At 31.4% G+C, this 21,462-nt stretch overlaps 3 protein-coding genes across 3 annotated transcripts; 2 read left to right on the forward strand and 1 right to left on the reverse strand.

The window, feature by feature from the left end:
- The first annotated feature begins 828 nt into the window (after positions 1-828).
- On the forward strand, positions 829-2,025 carry LOC112092007 (putative germin-like protein 2-1). The gene is made up of 2 exons (XM_024167067.1): positions 829-943; positions 1,490-2,025. The coding sequence occupies exons 1-2, from the start codon at positions 829-831 to the stop codon at positions 2,023-2,025; spliced, it is 651 nt and encodes a 216-aa protein (XP_024022835.1).
- Positions 2,026-9,332: 7,307 nt separating this feature from the next.
- LOC21408655 lies at positions 9,333-11,033 on the reverse strand. The gene has a single exon (XM_010100238.2). It carries the CDS (start codon positions 10,808-10,810, stop codon positions 9,620-9,622), a length of 1,191 nt encoding a protein of 396 aa, XP_010098540.1. The 5' UTR covers positions 10,811-11,033; the 3' UTR covers positions 9,333-9,619.
- A 7,100-nt stretch (positions 11,034-18,133) lies between these two features.
- LOC21408656 (tubulin beta chain) lies at positions 18,134-20,933 on the forward strand. The gene is made up of 3 exons (XM_010100239.2): positions 18,134-18,640; positions 19,337-19,606; positions 20,016-20,933. Exons 1-3 carry the CDS (start codon positions 18,247-18,249, stop codon positions 20,687-20,689), a joined length of 1,338 nt encoding a protein of 445 aa, XP_010098541.1. The 5' UTR covers positions 18,134-18,246; the 3' UTR covers positions 20,690-20,933.
- The last annotated feature ends 529 nt before the right edge of the window (positions 20,934-21,462 follow it).

The following is a 21,462-nucleotide window of genomic DNA, read 5'->3' on the forward strand; positions in this document are numbered from 1 at the left end:
TAATGTTTTGATACTTTGAGCTAAAAAAAATTTATATTTTTTTTTTTTGCTATGACAAAAATATTATATACTAATGATAGATATATATACCATTATTAATATTGGTTATTTTTCAACGCTACAGTTTTCTCTCTCAATTTTTTTGGCAGTTTTAATTATCTTCGTTGAAGAAGTTAGTTAATAGCTTGTTAGTTAATTAGAAATATATTGAGTCGGCATTCTCTATCTGTTAGAAATCTGTAATTCGTCCCAATGGAAGATAATTACTTCTTGATTTCCTTCAAATCTTAATTAAATAAAGCTAGTAAAAATACCTCATCATCTCATCAATTATATTCACTTGATCAGTCAAACCATTTACATTAATCGCTCACTAAACTGAGAATTTCTCTCTTCTAAAACTTTGATTATACCGTAACTAAATTTTTTCATTCACAATATCATGACCAAGTGTCTGGAGATGAGAGGCCACATGGAAATCTGACCATGTCAGCCGGCCTAACTTTTGATTTTGGTGGAAAAAAAAATAAAAGGGTAAAACAACATTATTTTACCCTCAAAAAAAGAAAAAAAAAAAAAAAACAACAACAACAATATTATAAGATATGGTGTTCGGACGGCAGCTTTTTTCTCTTGACTGCATTAATTAAGAGAGATTTGTTATCGGCTTTTGCTATATATATATGTATATATATGTGACCTTATAAGTCCATATAATATGCTACGACAGAAACACATCTAGCTCACTAATTCTAACATATATTCATTTTAACGGCTTCATAATCTCACAGGCCGAGAGAAAAAGACGATCATCTGATCAAGAAAGATATGGCAAACCAAATTCTGCTATTTGCTTTGCTGGCTGCAGCCACATTTGCTATAGCCATTGCGTTTGAGCCTAGTCCACTTCAGGACTTCTGTGTCGCAGACCCTGCTAGCCCAGGTTGACCCCCAACAACTAGTCTTTTGGCGTAACATTTTGTTTTTGTTTTTTTGCTTTTTTTTTCATCATTATATTTGCTTTATAATCCTAGATCCAATATTAAATTGACATAACTTATTTTTTCCCGCATTACATCATATATTAAATTTTAGATCAATACTAAAGGACATGATCACTACTAAATATTTTGGTATATATCATTATTCCCTCTCGCCATTTACTTAAAAAAAAAAAAAAAAAAGAAGAAGAAAAGATACATTATGACGTTTACTACACTTAAATATGGAAGAAAAAGGTTTGAAATGTCATGTAACATTCAACACCACACTTGATCATGTCGACGTATTACATACGTAGTACTCCAAATGATCTTCATATTACTTTTGACTTAAATTTTTCGGACTATATGTTTGTAGACCAATTATTTATCTTCATATTGCATGAGTATATGCTGTTGAATTGCAATATATTTGAACCTTTGCATTTATTGAGATGTTTATTTTTAAAACATCAAGACATTCTTAAATTTCTCATGTATTTTGTCAGCAAGGGTAAACGGACTAGTTTGCTTGGACCCCAAGCTTGCTACTGCCGAGCACTTCTCCTTCAAAGGCCTTCACCTACCCGGCAACACATCGAACCCCGTTGGCTCGAAGGTCACCCCAGTGAATGTCGTCCAGATCCCGGGCCTCAACACCCTCGGCGTCTCCCTTGCTCGGATCGACTATGCACCATACGGCGTCGTCCCTCCCCACACGCACCCTCGCGCCACCGAGATTTTGACCGTCCTAGAAGGCAGCCTCTACGTGGGGTTCGTGACCTCAAACCCTAACAACACGCTCATCTCCACGGTTCTCAACAAGGGCGATGTCTTTGTTTTTCCTGTTGGGCTTGTCCACTTCCAGAAAAGCGTCGGTTATGGGAATGCCGTTTCGATCTCCGCCTTGAGCAGCCAGAACCCGGGTGTCAATACAATTGCCAATGTCGTTTTTGGCTCCAAACCGAGCATTGAAAGTGATGTTTTGGCCAAGGCTTTTCAGGTTGACAAGTCTATAATTAGCCGTCTCCAATCACAGTTTTAAAAAGAAAAGTTGGTAATTCTGGTGCAAATCAGTTATTCCGTTATCGTTAATTAATTTGGTACGAAGTTGTTTTGTTATTATTTCAATCTTGTGTACTTGATCATGTCTTAATTTGGTCACAATGATCATTTGTAGAGGATGAGAGTGTTAATTTGATTTGATGTTTTGCCATGTCGTTTGCTTATTGTCTTTTTTTTTATTTATTAAACATTCGTATCGGTATTACGTTTGTGTGTAGTACTGCAACATCAAAAGATTGTAAAAGTTCGATGGATTCTAGTACTAATGAATCATGTTATGTTTGCGGCAAATGCCATGTGGATTTAGGGTCGATTTGGCTGAGATTTTGGGTCCATTTGACCGTGCCATTATATACATGCTCCATGTGTAGCCTACTCCAATTGGCATCTCTAGTCTAACCAAAATAACAAGATATTGATTAGATAGTTATGTTCTGCAAGTTGAGCCACAAAAGCCCATTTTTTGGTTAATTATTGGGTACGTTTGGAATTCGTTTTAAAATAATTTTATTTTTTACATTGAAATAAAAATGAAAACGTTTTTAATCTTAGACGGAATTATTTTTGAAAATGCGTTTGATAGTTTTATTAAGAGATTGTTTTCATCATTTCGTCAATTAACTGTTAAATATTTGACTGAAACTGAAATAAATTAAAACCTCAAAAATCAGCTGTGACTTTTTAAAAGCGTATAACGGTTAGGCGTTCAAAGAAAGATATGGTCCAATTCAGCAGTACCAGGATGCAGCATAAGGAAGACAAATGTTTTGATCTTGTCAAACATGTTCAGGCTCAATAGTGTTTTTATAAAGGGAATCAAAATCTGATTGGAGTGGTCAAAGATATGGTCCAATTCAGCATCTTTATTTTTTTTTTTTATTGCTTGTATATGATGATTTTAATTTTTTAAAATTTTTTAGCTGGGAAGCAATTTGGCATCCTTACTTGCATTAATAATGGTTCTTAATCCCAGTTTGCTCCTGCATAAAATGACAACCACTTTTAGACGATAGATAATGTATTTTAATTAAGCAATGCTTGTGAAAGTTCTCTTGTATAATTCCATGAAAGACAAAAACCCGCTTATATGGAAGGAAGTCCAATTGGTCCTACGTGTTTTCAGCACTTATCTGAATCTGCGTTATTGTTGGGCTGCATCTTATAATTTATATTCCCAGATTCTTCTTTCTGGAAAAATAGTTTGCTTTAATAATATAATTTTAATATTTGCTCCACCGTAAAAATTTCTTAATAGAGTGATATAGACCCTTTTTTAAATACAAAGGCTATATTAAAACAAAGTATAAAGTTCAGGGAATATTTATCAAATGATTTTTTTTTTTGTTTTTGGCGCTGTAGATAGCCTTAAAAAAAATTCTAAAAAAAAAAAAAATCAGTTTAAGATGTATTATGAGATTAGAAAATTACATGTTCTTTGTGACATCGATTCAATAGCTTTCGAATGATGCAATTTTGGTGCTGGTATAATTTTGTCGAAATATAGAACCAATATTTCTATTCCCAGAGATATTGACGCCACCTCTTCATGAATTATTACATCATTATCTCCTCACTTTGCGGATAATTATTCTAAATTTTGCTTTGGTAGCAATCATTTTCAGCAGCTAATCAGTCTCTTAAATGGAATGGGCACTTATCTCTAAGTCTCAAATGAGAATTCCAGCGAATAATTTTAGACACAACACGATGATACGATAAAAAAAATATGAAATAATAAAAATATTAGCATCACATTTTTTGTAACTTTTTATATTTACTTTGACATGTGAACTCCACTAAAATAACATATTATTATTTAAATAAAAAATGAGACGGTAGAGTATACACGTGTCAAACAGTGAATGTAAAGAGTTACAAAAATAATAATAGATGCGATATTAGTATTTCTCTACGAAATAAATAGGTAAGAACTGCACATTTAATATTTAGTCATCAACAAGTTTGCACAAATAACACAAAAATAAATAAGCTTATTTCATGCCAACCCACTTATCACACTTAATTTTTAATCATATGAGTTAGCACGACGTGTAATAACCCGCTCGTTTATAGTTTATATATACAAAAAAAAACATAAAATTTAATCTTAATATTCTGGTTGTCATATGCTTGCTTCATTTAGTTAAAATTAATAACTAGTAATAATATTTGGTTTAAATTTTAAAGCAAAATTTAAAATTTATACCATTGCTGTTAATTGTGTGACAAAAAAGTCATAAACGAGGTTTTTCTTTTTGTCCTCCCTCGTGACATCTACACAACAATTGTCACCATTCTTTCACTGTTGAATTTAAATAAACCAAACTTATCCCTGGAGCATCTATACATCGTTTATTATAAACCCCAATGGGATTATATAATTAATATTCTTGTCGTTTTTGTTTTAAATTGTTGTTCTTAATATCGTTACTGTTAATTTATCATTGAAATTAAAATAAAATGAAAATATCTTAGAGGATCTATTCTCTTGTTTTTTTTCTTCAGTGCTGCTAATAACACCAAACTGAATAACCTTTTTGAACAAATAATAAGGAAAATTTATACTATATAAACGGATTAGACAATGAAAGGTACTTTATGTAGTGCTTATACGCTCTGTTGTAAATAGGTTATCTGTATCTAACTGGACTTCCAACTCCGCAAAACTTTGAAAAGTACTAGGTATAATTTATTTCACTGATTTAAATTTTTAATTTTAAGTTTTTATAGTTAAATTTTTTTTTAAAAATATCACATTTAATTTTTTTCTGTTACAATTAAAAACTTTAAAAAAATATTAAATCTTAACTTAAATTAAAAATTTAAATCTACAAAACGAACGAACGATGTTATAATATGTATTACAGGATTAAGACAAAATGCCCCGCTTTATTACAAAGAAAACAAACACAAGTTGTTCTTATCATGTGGGGGCATATTTATTAACAAGCCACGTAAAGTCCTCTCAAAATCAAAAGTGGCCTACGTGGCCGTTATTTGAGGTCTCATATATGTTTTTTTTCAACCGTAAAGGAGCAAAAGAGGAAAATAAAAATACATATATAGACATTTTTTTATTGTGCAATATAAGGGTGTTTAGTATGAGATTTATGTCATAATTTATGATTTATTATAATATTTTTTTTTATAAAAATCATATATAAATTAAAAATGATTATGAATCCACGTCTAGTGGCAAATTTTGTACACATGGTACAGCACAATGGTTACACAATATGTGTGTTTCGGCAAAGTTGCAATTGCGGACTTGGGACAAAAAAAAAAAAGAAAAAAAAAGGTAAGTTAAAATGGGAGATGATAATTGCCATTTTATCTCCTAAACCATTAGAAACAAGATACAACTACAACTGATCTATTTGACAATAACAACGGGTAACTGAAATCGAACTAGTCAATTGTAGTAACACTGTGTGACGTTTTTTTCTTTTTTTTATAGATATTAAACGATAGTCGAAAGAGATCTTATTAACTGTTGTAATTTTTTATTGTAAAATCTCATCTTGAGTTTTGAGAAAAACTGTATCAGATTAATTTATCAATTGTCCAATTCTTATAAATTGCAATGAGGGATGATATAAACAATAATATATTACGGCCTCGTTAATTTCACCGATTCGAGTTTTTAATTTTAAATTTTTACAGTAAAAAATTCTAAAAAAATGTCACATTTAATTTTTTCTATTACAGTAAAAAGCTCTCTGAAAATGTCATATCTAAACTTAAATTAAAAATTTAAATTTGCAAAATAAACGAGACTTACGTTAAAATACACGATGTTAAACAATAATAAAAAAGTTACAATTCGAGTATGTTAATATTTTTTTTTATTTTAATAATTGGAATGTGTCTCTTTATTTAGATCAGGTGGTCAGAGTTTTCAAAGGAATGGGCGTGCCAGAGACTTTGAAAACCATTATACGGATGGGACATAACTAAAGAAGATTGTGACATTGGTATTATGAATCATGAATAATTGCTGACAAGTGACAATCCTTAATGGCTTGTGCACTTTGCTGTGTCTTTCTAGTTGCCCCCTGCGCAAAGCAGGGTTCGTACACACAAGGCAAGGGATTTTACCAGAACATGCCTAAGGAAATACTCAAGACTAAGGCTCCGTTCATTTCGCTGATTCGAGTTTAGAATTTGAGTTTTTTTACAGTAAAAAGCTCTCATAAATAATCATATCTAACTTTTTTGTTACAGTAAAAAGCTTTCACATAAAGTCACATCTCAACTCGAATTAAAAACTCGAATCAACGAACTAAACGGTCCCTAAAAAAATATAAAGTTAATTTCAAACTCATTTTAAAATAATTTTATTTTTTATATGAAAATAAAAATAATAATATTTTTAATTTTAGATAAAAATTATTTTTAAAAATACATTTAGTAGTTTTATTAAGAGAATATTTTTAATATAAAAAAATATTTAATGTCTCTATTTTTTTCTCTCTCAAGAGAGGAAAAAACGGAGACAAAAAATAAAAAAATAATTAAAAGTTATTTTTCATTTCTCTTTTATTTTACACTAAATTAAAAAATTATTTTCATTTATATTTTTTATCTCTATTACGTCAAATACCGTTTCAAAAATATTTTTATTTTTTTTCTCAAAAAACATAAAAAATAAAAATGTGATCAATTCTAAACACGATCATAATATTACGTGTATCATTTGGTGCGTTCCACGTTTACTGACGCGCATTTTTGCGGTGGTTTTAAAGGCACACAAAACTCATGGCTGATTAAACAGGATTAAACATAGTTTACAGTGTTGGCAGTTCAAAAAGGAAAAGGTAATTATTCGGCGTATGCTCAATTACCCTCTAGAGTTTGGTGAAACTTTTATGAACTTCATGATGGTAGGGGGAAGAATCTTTATCATCAAGGCTCTCCGTCGTAGGTTTCATCATTGTTTATTGATTCTTTTTTTTTTTTGGGTAAAAATCATTGTTTCTTGGTTATATAGAGTTCCCATTGTAAGAAATCGATAGTAAGAAATTATTTTTTTTAATACTTTGAGACCTTTTATGAGATATAAATGTCATTTTTGTCATTCTCATTTAAACGGTCTCATAATATAAAAAAAAAGATTTATCAAAACATCATATATCAATTTACATTTATTAAAAATATAATTATTAAAAATGATTATGCTAAAACACAAGGTATTAATATGAAATTTTCATTAAAAAAATAGATTCTAACAGGAGGGGCACCGGAGAGATCGAGACTCGCATTGGTCTCGACATATGAAGGTCGGCTGCAAGACCCAATGTTTGTTGGACTTATCGATCATGAGGTAAGGGTCCCAAACGGAGGCGAAACGAGCGATGCAGGGAGTTTGAAAAGGTAAACATATCAAATAACAAGAATTAAATGCTGCAAATGTCATATTTAGTGAAAAATTTACCACAAAATATAGTATATAAAAAATTTGACACAATAAATAACATTATATTAAGAGTATTTTTTACTTTTAAATATTAAATTATAATTAATACGTAAAGACGTTATGATAATAAAAAGAAAGCTGTAAAAGCGAGTTGTTAAATTAAAAGGCATCTAAATACATTAAAGACGCTCTGATAGTACGAAGAAAGCTCTAAAAGCGAGTTGTTAAATTAAAAGACATCTAAATACTCAAACCAACAAATACACTCGCAGACTTTCTTTATTTTGCTGCAATAATTTTTAAGAAAAAACGAAATATAAGGTCTTGCCATTAGGACCATCTACCATAAGATTATGTTTGGTCAGAAGAAAAGAATAATAACAATAAAAAAAAAAAAAAAAACAAAAAAAAAAAAAAAAAAAAAAAAAAAAAAAAACACATATAACTTAGGTTAGAAAATAAAGTGGCCAAGTGGGAAAATAAATGGTATGTTTGGTAATATTTTTAAAATGATTTTATTTTTAGTATAAAAGTGAAAATAAGATTGTTTTAAAAATTATTATAGGACCGATTATGAAATTGCGTTTAGTTAAGAGATTGTTTTGAGTATAGTAAAAAAGTAAAATCGTGTTTGGTTACATTTATGAAATTTTATCTCTAGTGCATGTAATTAACAATGTTAAATTAATATATTAAGTAATTAATAATTGATAATCACTTAACAAATAAAATTAAAATATTAATAATACAATAATAATTGATATATTATAATTAATGAGTACATTGATAATTAAATTATATATAATGAATTAGTATACTAAATAATTAAAAAATAGTAATTAATAATAAGTAATTACTATGTTAGTAACGTACTCATATTTATTAGTTTATAAGTAATTAATAAGAGTATTAAGAAAAAATAATTAGTATATAAATAATATATTAATATTGTATTTACTATTTAAATAATTAACTTTTAGTTATATAATTAAATAATTAGTTAATTAGTTACTAACATTTATTTAATAATCTATTATATCTATTATTTGATATATTGCATGATTAATTTTTTATAATTATTCTTTAAATAATGATGAATTGTTAATTATCAATTATTAATTACTATTGACTAGTATATTAGAATTTATTATATAATTTAATATTGATTATTAGTTGTGTAATTACAATTTGTTTTATTTATCAACTATTTACTAATTAATAGATTATAATTAATATATATGATTGATATATTAATTATTAATTATTTATTTAATAACATATTATTAATTATTCTATTATTAATATATTATATAATTAATTTTGACTGTTAATCTTTAACTAAATAATTTATTAATATTTATTATTTATCATTTTTATTAATAAAATTAAAATTTTATTAATGATAATTTAATATTAATTAATAATTAAATAATTACTATCTACTTATTAATTAGTAATTAATAATTAAATAATTTAATGTAACATGGTTGGTAAGTACTAGAAAATAAAAACAGAAAAAGAAAAACATCTTCTAATTGTTTTTTATTTTCATTTTCGTTTTTAAAATATTTGTTAAATAAACGCAATTTACAGACTGTTTTTATTTTCGTGTCTCAAAAGACGCAAGCAAATGTTTTCAAAAATAACAAAAAAAAAAAAAAACAGTTCCAAACACACCCAAAAAATAAAAAATAATTATCACAAACACAACCCAACAACCCATGAATTGCCACTGCCAAGTGCAGCCAAACTAGAAAAGAAAACCCAAGCTTATGGAATATGAGGATTTTTTCAGTCTCAATTACAAAGTTGAATAAGGAAATTTGGCAAAGTCCTTCCTTATAAAACCTGAAGAGAAAAGCGGGGTTAAATTTGAATTACAACCTGAAACAACACCATATAAAACAATTATACTAAAAAGAAGAAATATATATTTAATTTTGTATTCGTACAACATTTACAATTTATGGGTTTACAACACCTCAATCTGCATCTGCCCAACGAAAAGGTTGAACTTTGGAGTTTTCAGTAACCGCTTTCTTAATACAGTTATGAGACTTGAACAACGAAAGAACCAACAATTCAGTATCAAAGTGAGAAAAAAAGAAAAAGAAAAAGAAAAGGTTTCCCTTTACAAAATTAACCCACCGAAATTCTGTTAACTTGAGATTGCCAAAGACGATCTTCGTAGACTTCTAATTAGTTTAAACACAAAACACCAAGCTATTGTTAATAGGAAGGCTAAAATCCGACCTCCAAACAATCCCACAAGAACAATTAGAAAGAGAGTTAAACAAACCCAATTCCCTTTACTTTCTTCTTCCACTTGTTCTTCACCAACCACCGACAATTCATTCCCATCATCAATTTTCTCGAATCTCTCTTCTTCTTCACTTTGTTGGTCTTCTTCTTTCTCTTCTTCAAATTTCTCGACTTTATTATCTTCATCTTGACTATACTTCGGCTTTTTGTCTCTCTTTGAGCTACGCAACTTCTTGGGCACGAAGTTTTTGATAATCTTGGCTCTTATTTTGGCTCTTTTGCTACAACTCTTACTCTTTTCCACCACCAAAACGTCACCTTTTCCATCTTCCATGACCTCTTTTGTATCAACAAATCCCCACTTTTTGTCCCGGCTAAGAAGCTCAAGGTCAGGCCCTGCGCTAAAAATCTCCTCACGGTTTTCATCATCGTTATTATTATTATTAGCCTCGCCAACCTCAATTTCGTCAATCAAAGATTTCGACTCTTTCACATGAACAAATTCATCTTCTTCTTTCTTAAACCAAAAAAGTTTGAGAAAGCGGCAAATCAATCTTTTACCAACGTATTCGAGAAACAGGAGAACGAAAGCAGACAATGTGATCCCAACGGTGAGCTTCTTGGTGCTGAGACCCAAAACGACAACCGCGAAAATCTTCAACACCGCCAAGAAAAGGACAACGCGGTTCTGATCTTCATGGGTCACGCTCTCAACCTCCGTCTCCTCTTCTTCCTCCTCCACCGACTCGCTCGGAGTCAAATTCTCGGCCTCTTCGGAAATGGGTTCGACACAAATCGGCGAATCGTCGAGACTCGAGTGCGAATTCGCCGTGATTGGATCGGAAGTGACAAAATCGTCGATGTCGTTTTGGGGCTGGTTGGTGTCGTTTTGGTTGGTCTTCTTCTTTTTCTTCTTCTTTTTGATGGAAGGTTTCTTTAAGCGGTCGCGATTCTTGACGAAGAGGTCGATGAGGGAAGTGGGGAAGCCGGTCTCGACGACAAGAGAGCCGCCGCGTTTTGGGGATTGGAGATCGGCGACGATTCTTGAAATTCGGGTCACTTTGGTCTTCTTCCATGGAAGAGGCATGGCTGAGATTTTGCGTTGGAATTGAATTGCCGAAGAAGAGGAAGAAGAAGAGAAAAAACTGGGAATTGGGTTTGAAGAGACTGAATATTTTTTCGTGTTTTTCTTTTTCACATTATTGTCTTTATAGGATTGGTTCGGGCGTGTTTCTCATGCGGGGAATTTGGATTGGGAACCCAAGGAAAAAGAGAGAACGAGCAGTGGAAAGAGAAAAACAAAATAGGCGGAGAGAGAGAGAGAGAGAGAGAGAGAGAGAGTGGATTAAGATGGGAAAGTGACGGGAAATTGATGGCGATGCGCGTGAGCTGGGAGTAGCTGAATTAAAGGATGGGCTTAAGGCGTTTACAAAGGAAGACAATTGATTCATTTGCCCTTTTGCTTTCTCTTTTACGTCCTCAATACGGTAGATTTGTTTTTAATCGTTAGATATAACTAAAATTATATTAAACCCAAAAAAATAAACAAAACAATAATTTCTCATCAAGATTTATGATTAAAAATAGTAAATTATTGATGGTTTGTTTTTCCTTTTATTTATTTATTTGAGAAAAATAAGGTTTTTCAATGTTAGATCTAATTAAGGTTTTTTCAATATATGTAATATATATTTATGAAACTAAGGAAAATGAAAAAGCTTATTAGTATTTCATACACTATACCTTACAAAAGACTTTTCAACACTGTTTTTAACCTTAAAATGAATGCATAATTTTTTTAAAGGCAATTCTACAATAAATGTGGAAAAATAAAATAAAATAAGACACAATCGGTAGGACACAAGTTAATATGTTGGATGACGTAAAAATTATATCAAGTTTAAAGAGGTAAATTGTTTGAAATTTGATGAAAATCTACGGTTCAAAACCATGCATATCTATGTGTAGAAATTGCTCCTTTGCGTTGATTAGTTCCAAACACTGTTGTAGGTCGTTCTGTCAATTTTTATTTTGTCTTTTTATTTTGATGTGATTTTTATTAAATTTATAGTTTAAAAAACACGTACTTATATTTTATTTATTTTTCAAAAAATTGCAAAATGTCATAGCTGGTCAATATTACTACTATGGACAGTCTGAGTTGTAACAGATTCATTGTTTAAGGTCTCGTTCACTTCACCGATTTGAGTTTAGAATTCGAGTTTTGCTATAGTAAAAAGCTCTCAGAAACAGTCACATCTAACTTTTTTGCTACAGTAAAAAGTTCTCACATAAAATCACATCTTAACTCGAATTAAAAACTCAAATCAGAGAACTAGTATATATAGAAGAGGATTCAATCAGTATGACATTAGATCATATTCATTTTTAGTAATTCATTTTTACGGAAGATTCATTGTTGAGCACTGGATTATAGAGAATTTTTCTCAATGCTATGCTACATTTAGTGTATTGCTACGTTAGGAATTTGGGATAAGAAAGTGATGTTTGAAAGGAATTATATTTTCTTTTCGTTTACCAAAGGAAAAAAATCCTTTAACCCACACGTGTCAATGCTTTAATATATGAGCCATGACATTTTTAAATTCATTAAAAGTCCGTTTAGTTTGCTGATTCGAGTTTTTAATTTGAGTTAAGATATAATTTTATGTGAAAATTTTTTATTATAATAAAAAAGTTAGATGTAATAATTTTTAAAATTTTTTTACTATAATAAAATTTAAATTTTAAACTCGAATCGATAAAATAAACGGATATTAAATATAACGTTAACTTAACATAGACATTTGTATCAGAAATAAATGGTGTTATCCGGCGTATTAAACTGTTCTCTTTATGGTATTTTTATGGTACTTTTGATTAACTAATTTGTACTAGGATTTAATTTACGAAGAAGAGAAGATAAAAAAGCCATATCTTTTTCCTCTTTTTACTTTTGTAAAAAAAGCAAAAAGAGCTATGAGTGGTATGTTCTTTCCTGGATGGAGGAGAATGTGTCAATCGACCGTGTCAGTTCGTGTTTTCGCCAACAATTACTTAGCTATATATGGAGTTTCGTGTTTTCGCCAACAATTACTGCTTAATATCATTTTTAATCAATACTATATTATTTTAAAAAGTTATTAACTAAAAATAAAAGGTATAAATATAGAGGGTAAATTATCTAATTTTCTCTCGAGGGTGGAAAGGTAGCCAACAAAAACGGTATCACTTTTATAATGTGTTTGGTAGGATGGAAAAAAGAGAGAGAAAAAAAATATATGAAGAATTTTATAGAGAAAAATGAAATTTTAGGTTGTTTGGTAGAGAAAAAAAGAAAAAAAAAGAAAAATAAAAATTTACGAGAGCTATTAATTTTGAATCTTTCTAACTTTGTAAAAAAAAAAAAGAAAAAAAAAGTTTAATAAAAAAATAATATATAAAATAATAATTTTAACTTTTACTATTCATCATATTTTTATTTATATTAAAATATTATTATAAAATCTCTTAAATTTAACATTTTTTTCACTTTTTTTTTTCTTTTACCAAACAAACGTAAAAAAAAAAAAAAATATTTTACTTTTCATTCCTTTCTCTTTTCTATCCAAGATATGTCAGTGAGGTATGTCAAGCCCATGAAGCCTATTCACGAATGAAGCCCAGAAGCATGCAATAAGTTGTGTAACGTCGTTTTTGGGTAAGGGAAGGTTTATGTGACGCTGCGTTTTGAAAGAGTGACGAGTCGCTTTCTATTTTCTTTTAAATTTTTGAAAGGCCATAAAGCAATGTGCTCCCACACGAACTTCGAATGTTCACATTCCCAGTCCCATATGTGATGTTTGTTTTACATATTCGAATTATAGATTTAAACCAAGTTTAAATTCTATGAGAAAAAATGTTATAACGAAAATATTTAACATGTGATTCAAATTTCGATAAATTCACCGACATAATTCTGTTGCAAAGGGTGGGATTAAGGATTTATTGATGTCAAAATGGGTTAAGCCCAATGAGCCGTTACAAGTGTGACTTGACATAGTTTGATGAATAAATGGGCTTGGTGCGGTGCAAACAAATTCTCTTTTGTTATATATGTACTTATCTTATTTTCTTATGAGGAATATAATATGGTATTTTTTCCTTGAATCGATTTATATTTGAATTTTTTGCTTGTTATGGTTTTTAATGTAGTACATTATAACAGTTAATTTTGTTTTTATTAAAAATTAAGGATTATTATTATTAGTGCTCCGATACTTTATAATCATTTTCAGTTTACTCTTTAAATTTTAAAAACTCTCATTTTGCACTCTAAACTTTAAATTGTTTCCACTTAACTCCTTCTAATATGATGATAAAAAAAAAAAAAGAAATAACCCAATCACTTATTCTAAGGTCTAAACTCAAGAATTTTAAGTTTTTTTTTTCTTTGGTTGAAAACATCAAATTAATAGTTTGAACCAAAATTTAAAAGGCTTTGCCAAACAGACTCTCTAGTATACGACAAATAAGAAAAGTATCACATTGCGCCAGCACTTGATCCTAATTATTTTTTAAGGGCTCAAAGGTGCACAGGAAATTAATTTTGTTCTAATCTTTACCGTTCATTCTTTATGACTTGGCTCTCAGCCCTTAGATTGAGTTTTGCTATGTGTTTAAAATTATTCTATCTTTTCCTTTATTTGATTCCTTTATGTCCTTTGGCTTTATGCATCATAATCTTCATCAATTTGTTTGTTTCACAGTTTCACTTGAGGGTGCTTTGCTTTACTTTGAAGATTCACGAACTTTTATGTCATCGATTCTCCTATTTCTTTTATACTTAATTCTTTGTCTAAATTATATAGTCATTTGTATTTCGCATGTTATAAGTTAAATATAAAAGAATATTTTGATAAATTCACCGACATAATTCCTACTTTTAACTCTTAAGTCTAAGTTTGATAAGCATTAAAAAGATAATTGTGTTATTTCCCATTACACCAATTAATAAATAAGAATATTAAAAAGGGAATCAATGTGATCCTTATTCTTACAATTTGTTTTTATTTTCAATATCATTACTTTTTTCATTACATTCTTTGATGGATAAACACGTCCTAAATTTTTGAAGCTTGCAGCGCCATTCCCTATCCAAATCGTCACAAGAAGAACTCGTTTCTTGATTCGACTCTATTGGCCAACATATAAGCAGAACATCTCCCATTAGATTCTCTTAGGGAAGTTAATGAAACAGATTAACAGATGTAATTAGTTGTTCAGGTTTGTTAGAATGCTTTATCACGTGTACGGCCAATAGGTTAATTAGAGTGTAAGTTAAATCTGTTACGAGGACTTGAGCTATTAATATACAGCTTCATCTGTAATCAGTCAATAATCGATGCAATTATGGCCTCGTTCACTTCGCAGATTCGAGTTTTCAATTCGAGCTGAGATGTGACATTTTTAAGAGGTTTTTACTGTAGTAGAAAAAGTTAGATGTGACATTTTTTGAGAGCTTTTTACTGTAGAAACCTAAAATTGAAAACTCGAATTGGTGACATGAACGATGCCATAATTCATCATGAATCAATCTTTCTAGCTTATGTAGAAATTTGACGGAATCGAATTGGTACGCAAGGGAATCACTCTTTCTTTGAACGCCTAACCGTTGTACACTTTTAAAAAGTCACAGTTAATTTTTGAGGTTTTAATTTATTTCAGTTTCAGTCATTTCGTCAATTAACTGTTAAATATTTGATAGAATTTATATAAATCAGGACCGAAATTAGAAACAATAAAAATTTATGGACTATCTATGTAAATTAAATATTGTTTTTTTTGTGATATTTTAATCCATAAATTTTATATGTTTCCGATTTCGATTCTTAATTTACACAGATTCGTGCTAATAGAAGAACCAAAACTGAAATAAATCATAATATAATGACCAACTGTATGACGTTTTAAAAGTCAATGATTAAAGTAGAATTGAGGGTAAACCTCACAGACCATTTGTGAAATTAATTCTTCTTTTAAATGTTCTCTTAACTGAAGAACTACATTATTAGCATGTGAAGATGCCATTTGTTTCGTGGTTTCTTATGGTTTGAACTCATGAATTCAACTCAAACTGATGTTTAGTTGCCCATTGGCTTAGATGGCTTTTGAACCCATATATGATGTTTAAATCTATTCAAAATGGGGTTTGGAGAATTTAGCTTCCTCTTAAAATCATGGCTCATTGGGTTCGAACTTATTTGTTATAATAAAACCATGGGTCTATTTGTAGTTTATTGACAATTCTCACACTAATCAAACCTCATCTTTATTCTCTTTTTAGACTTTACAAAGTTTGAATTAGATTAAGAACTTTTGGTTAAAACACAAAAGGATTAAAATCACACGATTCAAACTCGCGAAACGAATGGAACAATAAATCCCATATCTTAAATTCTGCACATTCACTCACTCTCTCTAAATTTTCTCTCTAAATCCCCTCCTCTCTCTCTCATTCTTATCTTCTATTATAATTGTAACTTTTACATCATATAGTGAAATCCCCAAGATACTATAATGGACGTTGCATTTAAATTGAAAGTGAATCACTATAAATTTGTGTGTCCATTACTTTTCCCGCACTAGATACCAGTCATTATGGCATTGGTCCTTGGTCATGGGGGCTATTCACGGAGGAGAGGTAAACAAGGTGCTTCAAAGTTCCGAATAAGACCGCGAGATACTGGCATAAATGGCATGTAACACAATGCTTTACCTGCAAAAAGAACCTCGTTTCTAGCTTTGCACAAAAGATCCAAAACAATTGAAACATAAATGAGAAAGTTCTTGTTGCCTCCACTGAGACTATTGCTCAAAAGGATCAGGCCAAAAAAATGCTTGTAAATCCTCATAATCGCCAAAATTTTGGCTGTTAGGCGGTTTGTTTTTGAACCAATGAGACTCGATGTTGATATGACACCATCCGATCCACTGCATCTCGGTTGGTTATCTTAGGCTTGTTCTTTTACATTTTTGAGTTACGGTGATTTGAGTGATAATCTTGAGTTGAGTTTGAGTTATAACTTGAGTTGAAGTTGTAACTTGAGTTTGTGTTTGGATGTTCACATTTGAGTTCTGATTTGAATTGAGAATCTTTTTGAGTTTGTGTTTGGGTGGGTCAAAACTTAAATTTGTATTTAGATAGTATTTTAATAAAAACTCAATGGTGATGAAAAATTTTAATAGGGTATATGGGCGGGATTTTATTCGTCTTTTCGTTGTGAATGCATAGAAAAAAAATCATCTCAATCAGAATTAAAACGAAAAAGTTATGACATTTTTAAGAATAAAAAAAATACTGTTAATTAACTTGAGTTTGAGTTTATGAACTCGAGTTGAAGGGGAAACTTGAACTCGAGTTTAGCCCCAAACTCAAGTTCAAACTCGAGTTCAAACTCAAATTTTATAAAAGAATATGAGTTTGAATAAAATTGTAACTCAAATTTAAACTTTTTTTTAGTTTCGTTGTAAAAAAATAACCCTTTAATATTGGTCGCTTAAATTGAGATTCTTTTTTGCTCCTAGTAAACTATTTCATAAGATAAAATGCCATATATTAGAAAGACCAAGAAGTATTTAGTGACATTTATTAAAGTAAAAAATATACGAATTAAAGTCGAACATCCCAAAAAAAAAAAATCGCATCAAATATCAATGTTTCAGGAGTCTTTGGGGTTGTTCTTTTGCAACAAAACTCTGAAAAAGTTTGAATTCGAGTTACAATTTTATTTAAGTTCATGTTCTTTTGTAAAAATTAAGTTTGAACTCGAATTTAAATTCGAGTTTGAACTCGAGTTTGGAGCTAAATTCGAGTTCAAGTTTTCCCTTTAACTTGAGTTCATAAACTCGAACTCAAGTTAATGAACAATATTTTTTCTATTTTTAAAAATGTCATAACTTTTTCGTTTTAATTCTGATTGAGATTATTTTTTTCTATGCATTCACAACGAAAAGACAAATAAAACCCCACCTATATACCACATTAAAATTTTTCATCGCCATTGAGTTTTTATTAAAATACTATTTAAATACAAATTTAAGTTTTGACTCACCCAAACACAAAATCAAAAAGATTCTCAATTCAAATCACAACTCAAATGTGCATATCCAAACACAAACTCAAATTATAATTTCAATTTAAATTATAACTCAAACTCAACTCAAAATCATCACTCAAATCATCCTAACTAAAAAATATAAAAGAACAACCCCCTCTTGTTAAAACTTACAACTCATAACAAAACAATATAAGCCCCACATAACCAGCCAATCAGAGATCGGTGTACCGACCAAAATTCCAAAAATACCCAACTTAATTCACCATATTTACACATCCAAGCCCGTCCAATAAAATTCTCCCTATCATTTCACACAAACCCTCATTTTCCTCCAATCCATCCCTTCTCTGATTCCCAAACCCAAACCCACCAAAGTCACCATCCTTTCCCCGCACTTTCCCGAGAAACAAACAAACAAACGAAAATGAGAGAAATTCTCCACATACAGGGAGGGCAATGCGGGAACCAGATCGGAGCCAAGTTCTGGGAGGTGATCTGCGACGAGCACGGCATAGACCACACTGGAAAGTACAGCGGCGACTCGGAGCTCCAGCTCGAGCGCATCAATGTCTACTACAACGAGGCCAGTGGCGGAAGGTACGTCCCACGCGCCGTCCTCATGGATCTGGAGCCCGGGACCATGGACTCCGTCAGATCTGGGCCGTTCGGACAGATCTTCAGGCCGGATAACTTCGTTTTCGGTCAGTCCGGCGCCGGAAACAATTGGGCGAAAGGCCATTACACCGAGGGCGCCGAGCTCATAGATTCCGTTCTCGATGTCGTTCGCAAGGAGGCCGAGAATTGCGATTGCTTGCAAGGTATAGCAAGAAACGTTTGATTTTTCTTGTTTTTGGTGTGTAATTTTTTAATTTTATTTTTATCTGATTTGGTATCTGATTGTGATGTTTTGAGTTGAATTATGGTGATGAATTTGGTTTGGGTTTGCTAATTTTTGTGATCGACATTGAATATGAACTTGAAGAAGATGAAATTACTTAGATTATCTTTCTATTTATCATGAAGTCCATAATCCATATCTCTTGCTTGGGTTTCTTGATTTGTTGTTTCAAGAGAATTATTGACGAATCATGGCTGACTTGACCTGTACAGTCCGAATTTTGTACATTTTGTCATGAATACGGTTAATGTTGTTATTTTGTACGCTTTCTTCCCGTTTGGGATTTCAATTGGGTAAGATTTTTTTTTGTTTCCTCGGAAACCAGCATTATACCTTCTTTCTGAAATATTTTGGGGGAACAACCAAAGAAACCTTATCCATAAACCAAGAAACCGAAAAAAAAAAAGAAAACTTATTCATAAACGAAGAAACCTTTGATTGTACTTGATTGGTGGGAAATGTCATGGTTTTTTGTTTTATTGCATTGAATTTTCCTGTCTCGACATCCTTTTTCCCTTCAGAAATTGTTTATGTATTCTTTTCACAGTATTTTAAGCTGAACTGTGTTATAGAATTCCATTCACATATTCTGCATCACCGTTTATATTTTGAACAGGATTCCAAGTGTGTCATTCATTGGGTGGTGGTACGGGTTCTGGCATGGGAACTCTTCTTATTTCAAAGATCAGGGAGGAGTATCCAGATCGGATGATGTTGACATTTTCCGTCTTCCCTTCTCCAAAGGTGTCCGACACTGTTGTTGAACCATATAACGCCACCCTCTCAGTGCACCAGCTTGTTGAAAATGCTGATGAATGTATGGTTTTGGACAATGAAGCTCTATATGACATTTGCTTCAGAACTCTCAAGCTTGCTACTCCTACTTGTAAGTCCCAAGTTCTTTTTGCTCTTGAAACTTCCTACAACATTCTTCAATGATGTTATTTTTCCTTTCTGGAAAATTTATCGAGCATGACATGACAAGGTAGTTCATGACAAGGTAGTTAACCATAAAGTTCTGTATTTCATGAAAATAATTAAATGGCGTCAAGATAAGAGCGGTTTGGTTGGTATGGGTTGGTGGTTAAACTTGTAATTGTTGGTTTAGAAGTCTTTTCTTTAACTGGTTGTTGCACTTTCATAATTAGTGGTACCAGGTCTCTCTCTGTAATTAGGAAGACAACTGAAGAATAAGATATGTATTTTGCTTGAATAGTTTGCAACTAATTTGTTACATAATTACTGAAAAGAATGTTAACCAACTGTTGCAACACCTTTTTGCTTTGTCAATTCAGTTGGTGATCTCAACCATCTCATCTCTGCTACCATGAGTGGTGTCACGTGTTGTCTAAGGTTCCCTGGACAGCTGAACTCTGACCTCCGGAAACTGGCTGTTAACCTCATTCCTTTCCCTCGCCTGCACTTCTTTATGGTTGGATTTGCCCCACTAACTTCGAGAGGATCCCAGCAGTACCGTGCTCTCACTGTGCCTGAACTGACCCAGCAGATGTGGGATGCCAAAAACATGATGTGCGCAGCTGATCCACGCCATGGTCGTTACCTCACCGCTTCCGCCATGTTCCGTGGTAAGATGAGCACAAAAGAAGTCGATGAACAGATGATCAACGTCCAGAACAAGAACTCCTCATACTTTGTCGAGTGGATACCCAACAATGTGAAGTCTAGCGTGTGTGACATTCCACCCAAGGGTCTGAAGTTGGCTTCGACTTTTATTGGAAACTCGACTTCAATTCAGGAGATGTTCAGGAGGGTCAGCGAGCAGTTCACGGCTATGTTCAGGCGCAAGGCTTTCTTGCACTGGTACACTGGCGAGGGAATGGATGAGATGGAGTTCACCGAGGCTGAGAGCAACATGAATGATCTGGTGGCGGAGTACCAGCAGTACCAGGACGCTACTGCTGATGAGGAGGAATACGAGGAGGAAGAGGAGGAGGAGATTGTTGGCTGATGTCTGTTTGTAGTTGGTTCAGTTTGTGTCTAAAGCTTGTATTGTTGTTGGCTTACTTTCGGTTTAAGCGAGTGATTGTCCGTTCTCCCGCAGTCAATTTAGCTTTGACATGTTGATGTGTATACCATATTACCATTTTGCTATTATGCGTCCTCGTATAGAAATGGGTTTTGTAACTATGCCATTTGTTTCGGATTGTCTTTTATGATATCCACAGTATTGGTTAATTTTATTTTATTTTTTTCCTGTCTGAATAAATCTGTATTTGTTCGATGGATTTATGTGACACGCTTTAACTTTGAGAATTTATCGAGAATAACCTACTTTAAACCCAAAGAGGATAGATTCCACGCCGGTTGCCTAATACATCGTGGCGCAAGTGAAATGAAATGTATATATTTTTTAAAAAAGTATTAGAGAAAAACATACTTTATTGTTTTTTTAATCGTTAGGTATTTTCATAGAAATATATATATTTATAATTGCTTACTGTTTAATTATTATGTTGGTACAATATGATAAGTACTCCAGCCATATACAAATTTTGTTCCTAAACTTATTATAATTTAGCTTTTGCTGAGTGGAGTCCTAATGTGATAGATCTTTTTGTTGATTTGGATGACGGATAATTATTTTTTGAACAAAAAATCTCTAAAGTCTGATATCACTTCGGAGAATTTTTCTTCAAAAAACAAATAAACTAAATAAAAAAATTTCTCTTCCATGGCCGGCTCTTCTTTCCCGTTTCATCGTGCAGACATAGTCATGTTATT

This window comes from Morus notabilis, unplaced genomic scaffold (assembly GCF_000414095.1).
Source record: "Morus notabilis unplaced genomic scaffold, ASM41409v2 Scaffold276, whole genome shotgun sequence".
Taxonomy (NCBI): Eukaryota; Viridiplantae; Streptophyta; class Magnoliopsida; order Rosales; family Moraceae; genus Morus; species Morus notabilis.